This window comes from Diachasma alloeum, unplaced genomic scaffold (genome assembly GCF_001412515.2).
Source record: "Diachasma alloeum isolate Michigan unplaced genomic scaffold, Dall2.0 Dall_scaffold_00206, whole genome shotgun sequence".
In the NCBI taxonomy this organism is placed as follows: domain Eukaryota; kingdom Metazoa; phylum Arthropoda; class Insecta; order Hymenoptera; family Braconidae; genus Diachasma; species Diachasma alloeum.
In genome coordinates this window covers 1,324,018-1,335,032 of record NW_021680371.1, presented here as the reverse complement: position 1 = coordinate 1,335,032, position 11,015 = coordinate 1,324,018, and the positions used below count along the sequence as shown (strand labels likewise).

At 31.4% G+C, this 11,015-nt stretch overlaps 1 protein-coding gene across 2 annotated transcripts in view; it reads right to left on the bottom strand.

The window, feature by feature from the left end:
• Nucleotides 1-2,472: 2,472 nt before the first annotated feature.
• The window catches only part of LOC107036128 (single Ig IL-1-related receptor), a 24,847-nt gene continuing 16,304 nt past the window's right edge, over nucleotides 2,473-11,015 (bottom strand). For both annotated transcript variants that reach the window (XM_015253869.1, XM_015253870.1), the window contains exons 4-7: nucleotides 7,381-7,514; nucleotides 7,061-7,225; nucleotides 6,745-6,882; nucleotides 2,473-5,192 (exon numbers count right to left, since the gene is read on the bottom strand). In XM_015253869.1, coding sequence (XP_015109355.1) covers nucleotides 4,741-5,192; nucleotides 6,745-6,882; nucleotides 7,061-7,225; nucleotides 7,381-7,514 — 889 coding nt within the window. In that variant the 3' untranslated portion in view covers nucleotides 2,473-4,740. The remainder of the gene's footprint in view (nucleotides 5,193-6,744; nucleotides 6,883-7,060; nucleotides 7,226-7,380; nucleotides 7,515-11,015) is intronic.

The window sequence follows — 11,015 nt, the reverse complement described above, 5'->3', positions numbered from 1 at the left end:
ATGATGCCTCAAAATTTTCCATTCTCTACCATCTATAAGAAGATTTTGGGCATTTTTTTTTCAATCCCCAGGTGCTCATAATACCGAATTTAAAAAAAAAATGAAAAACTTGAATTTTCAAAATTACATCACTGTTTACTTGTGGTATTTGAAAAGAGTGAATTGAAAAAAGCGAAAAATATTCGACTAATTTCTATACACAGTTTGTCTTCAGAAATTTTCATCAGATTTCTATGAGAATTCGCGCTTGGAAATGTCAGAATTCTCTAAGAATAATAATAATAGATGAAAAGAATTGAGGATTATGAAATTATGAAGAATTTCCAAGGCTTAATACTCACAGAACTCTGAGGAATTTCTATAGATAAACTCTGTATAGAAATTATCAGGATATTATCTACAATAAACCTGTAGGATTTCACATAAGTCACCCCTTGTGAACATTTCTATACGGTTTTTTCATACGTATCGAATGACCAGAAGACGTCGATCGCCAGGGACCAATCTGTAAAAATCTATAAAAATCATGTATTAAAAATTTCGAGAATTCGGTTGTTCCCATAGGAATTATTTCAGTATAAACACTGTAGAAAAAAAAGTCTCTAGAAATTCTTTATAAGACAGTGATTCAACCCGAGAAAAATCTAAAGCTTTTTTGTAAGACTTCTATAGCGAATCCAATTTTGAGTTAAGGAAATTCTCCTAGGGAATTTTCAGATTCTTCATAACACCAGAATGATCCTGTGGGAATTGTTAATACGTAACTTTATCACTATCGCAGGGGGAATTTTCATTAGTTGAACAATTCTTACTTACATCACATGTACATAAAAATTTGATACATCGTCCAAAGTATTTTATAGAGATTTTACGAAAGTGCAATGATGCATATGCAGAGGTATATTTTTCTACTCTTAATATTTACGCCAGTTTATTATTTTAGAAGAATAAATTGATGTCCGTTGTGCTGCCATTTAAATTGTCAATATAGAGAGTTGATGAGCATCTTGGTGCTATTTTTTAATGGGAATAACGTCGTAAAAAATTAATTTCGAAAAAATACGAAGGTAACGCGATGTAAAATAGGATCAAACATTGTTGAAATATTTCACTTTACCTTGATTTTTCTTGTCTTTGTACCCATGATAATCGCCAAAGTTCATGGATATATTGTGTGCTACCATGTTCATGTCAATATTTTTTAATGTTAATTTATAATGTCGTTATGAATCAGTGTAATAATTATGATTGTCTCTATTTTGCGAGAGCGTGAATTGTAAAAATGTAATTTTTCACGAGGAACATTGATTCTTCCTTTTTAGGGTAGGCAATAAAGTACTTCAATTAATTAATCCGCATTCAACGTTTCTTTATTCATACGACGGATATATGACATTGTTAATTTATTCGAATGGTGTGACTGGATGAAATGTTGGGGAGATGTCAGGTAAGTTAAATCCGGATTTGTGAGTTCAGAGGAGATGATGATGAGTCATCTGATCACGTAATGGTGGCTATGACCTGTAATACAATAACAGTTGAATTTTAATTAGCTCATCACTATGCGGGAATTCATTCAACAGTTAAGTTGTAAAATGTGACAAGTTGATTTCACACGTTCTATTGAATATGAAAATATTTTGATAATCTGAGATTTAAAGTAGTTCTACCCTTACGGTAAATTCAAAGATTATTGAAAACTGCAATAAAATTGCAGAAAACTCGATTAGATTCGGAATTCTAATTTTTTTCTCAATTTAATTATCGTTTTGGTTTTTCAAAGAAGAAATGTTTCAAAATCAGGATTTAACCCAGTGTATTATGTGAAAATCAATATTTCCATTGTAATCAAAGATTAAAATCTGATTTTTTTTCATTAGATGTGAAAAAATCAAGAATTTTTTTGTCATGACGGCCGTAGGCAGAGATTCACGGACGCGGAGAGAAGCGGAGCTTGTTGCTTTGAATTTTCACCAACTGTTGTGATTCTTAACTCCTGAGTGACGATTTTTTTTCGATCAATTTTTTTTTCAATTGTTAAAAAACAAACGTCCCCCTACTGGGCAGTTTACCCTATGCGATATTTTTCGCTCAAGAAATGATTTTTGTGATATTATGTCGATTTTTTTCTTAGTGTAAATTCAACCATTTTCAATCATCAAATTTGTCAATTAAATTGCGTGAGAAAAATTTGAAAAACATCATGAATATACAGCGTCATTCAAATTAGATTTTGCACAGAATTATCGTTTATTTAAACATTCGTTTGTTATAAATGAATAATTGAAATTGTTTAAACTTTCGGAAACCTTATTTTTTAAGGAATGAAATCGATTTCTGATAGAATTTTGAATATGAATAAATTTGTTACGATTCCGAACAAATGATTTTTATAACGAAAATTGATTGCTTGAAAATGTAGGGACAGGGATGAAAATATATCGAGGATAAAAATAAATAAAATAAAAGTGGAACTGTATCAAAAACATGAAATTTTATTTTGAACATCATAAAAAGGAGAAAATCATTATAAACAGTCGGATAACACAGAATGAATTACGAAATTGTGAGGATTCGTTTTTTGCCTGGAGTACAAGTGCCTGTGAATAGTATAAAAGTAACAAAAAAATTCTCCCCTAAACAAGATACAAATGCGCATACTCCGTTATAATACTCGTTTGTTAAATTCTTCACTTAAAATCGCTTCACTCGTGACCCATCCAACTCGACTCTCATTACGACAAATAATGCAATTGAGATAGTACTCTAGAATGTCGAGTAAAATAAATCAGGTAAAATTGTTTAGTCCACCTGTATTTATATTCGTGAGTTTGACACTTGGCGTTAGTTAGAAAAATATTTTCAACATGTTTAATGCAATCGCAGGCACTAATCATACGTATGCAATGTAATACTGACATTGAAAAAAATATATTTGTAAATTTTTCAACGGAAAATAAGAATTATTCGAATGTTCTAGAAAATTTAAATTCGTATGAAGTAAAATAAGAAATATTGTTGCGATGGGTAATTGGTAAAACGTAACAATCGTTTTATTTTTTCATTGGTAAAATAAAATATTTTATTTCTCTGATGATGTGAAGTTATAGACGAATGTCAAGAGATGATTTTACGTGAACATCGATCTTACGAGAAAGATGTCTCGATATTTTCCCTTGAAAACATCTTTTTTTGATCAAGAATCAATTAACAAACAAAAAAATGACAAACTCATTACGATTTACCACTTCACCATTCAAAATTTAAATTCGTAATAAAGTAAAATAAGAAATATTGTTGCAACGGGGAATTGGTAAAACGTAACAATCATTTCATTTTTTTATTGTTAAAATAAAATACTTGATTTTTCTGATAATGTGAAGTTATAGACGAATGTCAAGAGATGATTTTATGTGAACATCGATCTTACGAGAAAGATGTCTCGATGTTTTCCCTTGAAAACATCTTTTTTAGATCAAGAATCAATTAACAAACAAAAAAATGACAAACTCATTACGATTTATCACTTCACCATTTGAAATTTAAATTCGTAATAATGTAAAATAAGCAATATTTGTTCAATGGAGAATTGATAAAACGTAACAACCGTTTCATTTTTTTATTGTTATATTATTGTTAAAATAAAATATTCAATTTTATTGATGATGTGAAGTTATAGGCAAATTTCAAGAGATTGTTTTTTGTCAACATCTAACACGCAAGAAAGATTTCACAACATTTTCCCCTGAAATCACCGTTTTTAGATCAAGAACTAATTAACAAACAAAAAAAAACGACAAGCTCATCACGATTTACCACTTCACCACTTAAAATTTATTCGTAATGAAGTAAAATAAACAATATTGGTTGAGTAGAGAATTGGTAAAACGTAATAACCATTTTATTTTTTTATTGTTAAATTAAATTTTTTTTTTTTCATCATGTGAAGTTGTAGACGAATGTCAAGAGATTATTTTACGTAAACATCAACCTCAGAAGAAAGATGTCCCGATATTTTCCCTCGAAATCCCCTTTTTTAGATCAAGAACCACTGAACAAACATAAGAAAATGACAAAATCATCACGATTTACCCCTTCACCACCGAATTCCCATAATGAGAAAAAAAATTGTGATTTTCACCAGAACAATTCAATAAATTCTTATAATTTTCAGAGCACTCCCAAGAAATGTTTTTCTTCACGAAAAAACATCTCCTCAGATAACTGTAAGAATATAATTGACCATTAACTCGTCAATGACATCATCAATTTTTCCCAACGATATTTCGATATCAGGCCTGTATATTCAAGAATACTTGCACTATCTTCGTAAAAAAAGTTTAAAAAATGTAGCGCTTCATCTTATTGCACTCCACTACAGAACTAAAAAAATTTAAATGTGGTTTTCTTTTTGGCTTAATACAACTAATCTAAAATAGTTTGTTAACATAAAAAATATCACCTAGTTGAATAAATTAGAGGTTGAAAAAAAAATCCTAAATGGTATGCTACTCGACAAAACTTACGTACCCAGTCACGTATATGTACAAAGCAATGAAACATAAAAATAAAGGAAATTCAATGAGGAATGTTGAGTTGCAATTATCCACTCAATTGTCAATTGATTGATTGACAATCGATGGGAATTGATGAATTGAATTGCCCGAACGTTTAACGCGCAGAAAAATTATGATTCTTATATCACAAGTAATACGATATAAACAAGAAATAATACTAATTCTAAACGAGAACCTCGAAGTTTCCGTGGGATCGTGCCTTCATCTGAAGTGAGTTTGTCCCATTCGACTGAATGATCATAGCGACACTCTGACACCTCAAATCGTCAGAATTCTTCGATGACGGTCTCACCACAGGTAGGAGAAGTCTTAATCTGCACCAGAATTTGTAATCACTCGAATTTTCCCTCTCCTTCTCGTCCCATCTCAGTATTGTCATTTTGTCGAGGACAATTCCATCGCTTGCAGGGTCAACACAACTGCCTGTCTTGGCGAATGAGGTGATACTTGGAAGATCAGTGAGAGATACGACAATTGATTTTGTGGTGAGTTGACTTATCTGCTTGAGGACCAAACCCACGTGGCCCTCTGTCCACGGCTGCTGTATCGAGTTTGGACTGAGGAGAATTATTACCCGACGAGCTGATGCTGCATGTGGAGATATTTCCATACTCCCTGAAACAGATTAAATTCAATGTCTGATTAGATTGGGAAAAAGTTTTCTGTTTCCATAATCAAGGTATTGATTTTACGAAACTGATGATTCTGGAAGGTATTGTATTGAGAAGAAAAGATGTTACTTAATTTCAGGAGAAACAACTCTAAAATTTATTACCAAAAACGCATTTATTTCTAGTCAGCAAAGTTCTTAAATCGAAAATTATAGGGTTCTAAGATTGAACACCTTCGGACTCTTAGGGATATCCAACTACTTTGGTTATTTTTTCTCCAGTGAAATGATTTTCTACTTTTGTAGTCGAACATCAGAACTTTCATTTGAGGCCCAGTTGACCGCAAGTTTCCGGAAATTTTACCCAGATTTTATTATTTGAACTTTGCAGGTCTGAATTTGAATCTCGATATTCAACCGTTAGAAAACATTTTAACAATCTGACAAAAAAGCAGAATGACAATGGTATTTGAATTTTTCCAGGCGGAGTCGACTTTCGGCAAAAACGAATTTTTATGCCAAGTGAACGTTGATTCCGTATCTCCTAACGATTCTGAGGCCAATGAAACACCCGGAGGCGGCAGATATGTAGAAATAAAAAATTTGAATTTTCAATCAATGAAAAATCAATAGACTTTTTGACAATGATCGATGAAATAATTAAACAATTGCAATTTTTGAAAATTACGAGCACTTTCTACAAATAATTTGTAAACGGCCAATCGATTTCAGGCCTAAAAAAATAAAGTTTCCGAAAGTTTAGACAATTTTAATTATTTATTTATTTATAAAGAACGAATGTTTGAAAAAATCGGAGTATCGGAGCAACCTAGCCCTGATGATGCAGGCTGAAATGTTTGCGAAACGTCGGCAAAAAGCTGAATCTCAACGCGTCATCCATCCGGAAGCTATCATAATGAATAATAATTCTATGCAAAATGTAATTTGAATGACGCTGAATATTCATAATTTTTTACAAATTTTTCACACGCAACTGAATTGAGAAATTTGACGATGGAAAATTCTTGAATCTGTAGTGTAGTCTGTACTAAACTGTAAACGATATTATACTTAAATATCCTTAAGGTATATCCCTACAAAAAATGTTTTTCTCACCATTGTCCCCATGTTTTCCATAGATAATGTTTATAATATTCCCCAGGTATTGAAAAAATTCTAACTAGCTGTGTTCCACAGTTTAGAACATTTCTTTCCCTTTGTGATGAGCCTAAACTGAGCTCAATTGATTAATTTCTTTCTGACTTATGAGTAATTTAAAAAAAGTCCAGTGTCCATTTTACCCCATCCTCCCCTATGTTCTTTAATTAGAATATGAGGCACACAATTTCTGTAGACAAAATCTCAATGCAAAATATCAAGCGTGTCAAACACTGAAGACTCTATTGCATGTAACAAGTTATTTTCATCAAAAAAATTCCGTGTCGATGTTGATGTATGGCACAACTTTAACCCTAATTCGCGTGTCTCCTTCACACTGATTGACAGTTTCCCAACCGAATTGAATCACAACATTTCACTGATAAGATAACTACTTACAGTTGCGATTCAAGTGTGAAAGCTCGAGTGTCGTGCACTTCAAGTGGTATTTACTCTCCAACGTAGCTACTAATACTCCCAGGCCAACTACTGCATCCTTTTCATGATAGCATACGAGGGCATCGCAGTCTTTTCCATCTGGAATGAATAAAAATAAATACATCAAGGATTAATATTTCCTCTCGACTCTCCAATAAAATTATCCCCTTATGAATGAAAAATACAAGTTGTAAAGGGGGGGGGGAGACAAGAACTCAAATATCTGGAGTGCACCGAATAAATCTATAACAATGTGAAGATATATTCGAGTTTTTACCATTTTCTTCAAGGCGTGAAAACCTGTTGCGCCAGAGGACAGCCAACGGCAGCCAACATCTGATGTAAGAAGCGATCATCGATGCTACAAGGACAAAGAAGACAACTCCGAGCATCAGTGGCTTCCTCCACGATCCATTTCTCAATCCAAGAACGTATCTTTCATCTGTAGAAAAATAATAATAACAATTACAACAATTATTTACAATTATTTGTATCGTTGAATATCAAATGACAAGTTTTAACTCGTAAATGCAGTTTTTTTCATTCTGCGAGGCTTCTTTGAAATGGTGATAGTGAAAGTAAAAGACTCTCAATTACCATGAAGATAAATGTGAGCTGATAGCGTCATCTCGTCGTCAGCACCATTGCTGACTATGCACTCGTACTGGCCATAATCCTCCAGTGTTGTCGCTGTTATCTCCAAGTACGAACCGATGATTTGCTCGTCTTCCCTAAAAAAAAAAAACACGAGGTGAGATTAATGAAATAATTTGAGATGCTTGTTTTGTTTATGGTGTTTACACATGCCTGAGGATTGTGTTATTTTATTGGAGCTGTGATTTAACATTTTTGCATGAGTGAGTTCACTGGAGAGAATGTAAATTGATTGCGAAGTAAATGTCTGATTGTCTCGATTATGAAGAGACACTTCTTGAACAAAATTTTCTGGATGAATGAAGGGTTGACATTGTCTTTTCAATTATTAGATATGCAAATTGAATGAAGAATTTCAGATTAGGTTATCAAATATTTTTATGGGTGATCAAAAATGAATGAGAAAATGTAAAATGGCGAATTATCTCGATTATGAATGATGAAAAAAGAATGGGGTTTAATCGATGAAAAACATTTGTATTGAGTCCATGTGATGCAGATTTTATTTTTAAGGATATTCAAGGATAAATTCAATAATTTTCTATCAACAAATTTGTCAATTAAATTGCGTATGAAAAATTTCAAAAAAATCGTGAATATTTAGCGTCATTCAAATTGCATTTTGCAGAATTATTATTCTTTTCAAACATTTGTTGTTTATAAAGAAATAATTGAAATTGTTTAAATTTTCGAAAACCTTATTTTTTTAAGCATGAAATCGATTTCTGGTAAAATTCTGAATGTGAGTAAATTTGTTGCGATTCCGAACAAATGTTTTTATGATTTTATCAATGTTCCTCTCAAAGTAAACTTTGTAGATCCTTTCAGATTTTTAAAATGTTTTCTAACGGTTCAATATCGAGATTTAAATGCAGACATACAAAATTTAAATAACAAAATCATTGTAAACGGTCGGGAAACTTGGGGTCAAATCGAGTGCAAATGAAAGCTCTGATGCTCGACCACAAAAGTAGAAAAGTAGAAAAGAATTTCCACTGGAGAAAAAATATCCGAAGTACTTGGATATCCGTAATTAGCAATAATTTCTCGATGTTCCGTTATTTTTGAAATAAAAAAAATCAAGATCAATATTTTCCGCCAAGCTTCGTATTTTATCATCCATAAAAACTGTCCAAGTTGACATATCACGGTTGAGCATTTCATTTCAGATTCAAATGTATTAACACTTTTTTCTCAGTGAAATACCCATATGATTCCTATCGTGAAATCGACAATTCGCGATAGAGAGTGCTGTAGGTAATAAATGAAGGGAGAGGAAAACCATTGGAAGAACGGAAGAAGAACGGCGGAAAGGTATCATTAGAGTAATGACGGTGCGGGGTCTGACCGATGAAAGATTCCCAACTTTTTGTCGACGTGTCTCAGACTCTCTAACGTACCACCATTGCCATCTATTGCAATTTTCACCTGTCTTGCTCTTCCACAAGTTTTTGATTCAGTGAAAAAAAAGGAGAGTGGTGGTTCACCGCAAGACCCTTTTTTAATTTACATCATAATTTCATGAGGGGAATGGACAGGATGACGGAGTAATTCTTGGGAGGTTCCGAGACATGGGGCAATTATCACGAAATTCGTTTCGATATTTTCGATTTAGAGGAATTGGAATAAAATGAACACTTTTGAATTTTTATTTTATGTGAACCCATTAGAGAACTGGAGGAGGTTGATAATTTATTGAATTGTTGACAAAATATTTTTTCAATATAAAGGAGTTTTTCGCATTTAATTTCTTCGATAATTTTTTTTTATTCACATTTTTCAATGCATTATGCAGTTAAACATCAGAGAATAGTAAAAAAATTGATACAAAATTTTGGAATTTTGATTTTTGCGAAAAATTCGTAAAATAATAAATAATATAATAATAATATAATTTTTGAAGGGAAAAAGGGAACTATAAGAGTTAAAAAATCTGGAAAAGTGCATTATTTCTCATAAATAATTGATGAACATTGTAATTTCTTACTCTACAAATCAATTCTGCAAATTCGTAATAAAATTATTTCAATTGAGAAGTTTCACAGAAATCCATTAGTGATTCGTGACAAGAAAATCTGTGAAAAAAACAAATTGCGAAATATAACTCGCATGCTGCTAATTATCTGTTTTTTTTTTCAATATTTCTCAAGCAATGGAATTGGAAAATTTCGTGATGAAAAATCTTTCTATTCCCAGCTCTCAAGTCATAGGTCCCGTGACAGAGCTTATTTGATGATTTTTCTTTTGAGCTATGAACAGACATCAGTATAATCATAAATTTTAATGGAGTTAAATTTTGAATAAGCCAATTGGTAATATTACTCGACAATGTTTTAATTACTAAAATAATCATCAATTAAATATTCGAATTCTGAATTATTTTATCAATCAATAATTATTTGGCTACACAAAAATCCGTTTTAAGAAATTTAGAATTATTGGTGGTACTCAATAGTCAATTGACAATTCCATATTGTCAATTATTTAATTCCTAGTCAATTGAAAATTTAAATGAATTATTTTATCATTTTTCAAATTTCAATGCAGATTAGTAAACCTTAATTATTGTAAGATGCAATCTCTAATAATATTAATAATCTAATGATTCCTCCCGATCCCAGGTTATGAATCTTGAAATTAAAAAAATCAAAAGTAACCATTTTACACTATTCTCTCCCCTGCATTATCGTTCATGGCCGAAAGTGTTTCAAATATTTTTTTATAAAAACACCTGCGAGTCAACATGAAATGGCAAACACAAATAAGCAAATATTACATAATAATAATCCGATGAAATTTTCAGTCTCCAATTCTCAATTTCTGTCATTTATTCTATTCATTCCATGAAAAGACCAGGGTAGAAATCAAATTTAGGGGTATTCTTCCATTATTTGGAAAAAAATTGATGTTTAAAACTTTCCGCAGACATTGAAAAATTAATTTTTTTAATTCTTTCTGGCCACTTTTGTGCATTTTTTAAATTTCTTCTCGCTAAAATATTGATATCTATTGAAATCCGACCATAGGCATGAGGAGAGCCGATATCCGATATCATTACGACATGAGTGGAAAAATAGATTTTTAAAATTTTCAGGAATAAATGGAGAGATTTTTCCATTACCCGAATGAGATTTCGAATGCCTTTTGCTTTGTGTCTTTGTTTTGATAAAAAAAAACTTTTGATTGATCTTTACCATAATTCCTCTTCATTCAATGTATAACACTAAGAATGGATAAAATTAAATTAATTCAATTGTGAAGACGAAAATGAAAATAAAATAAAATAGTGTAAATTAATCTAGCCTCTAATAATATTAATAAACTACTGATTAATGCCCATCCCTTACCAATATTAAAAATTAAAAAATCAAAAGTGATAATATTACACAACTCTTTACTCCGCACTATCGTCCATCGCCAAAAGTGTTTCAAATTTTTTAAAATAAAAACACCTGCGAGTCAACATGAAACGGTAAACACAAATAAGCAAATATTATTACATAATAATAATCCGATAAAATTTTTAGTCTCCAATTCTCAATTTCTGTCATTTATTCTATTCATTCCATGAAAAGACC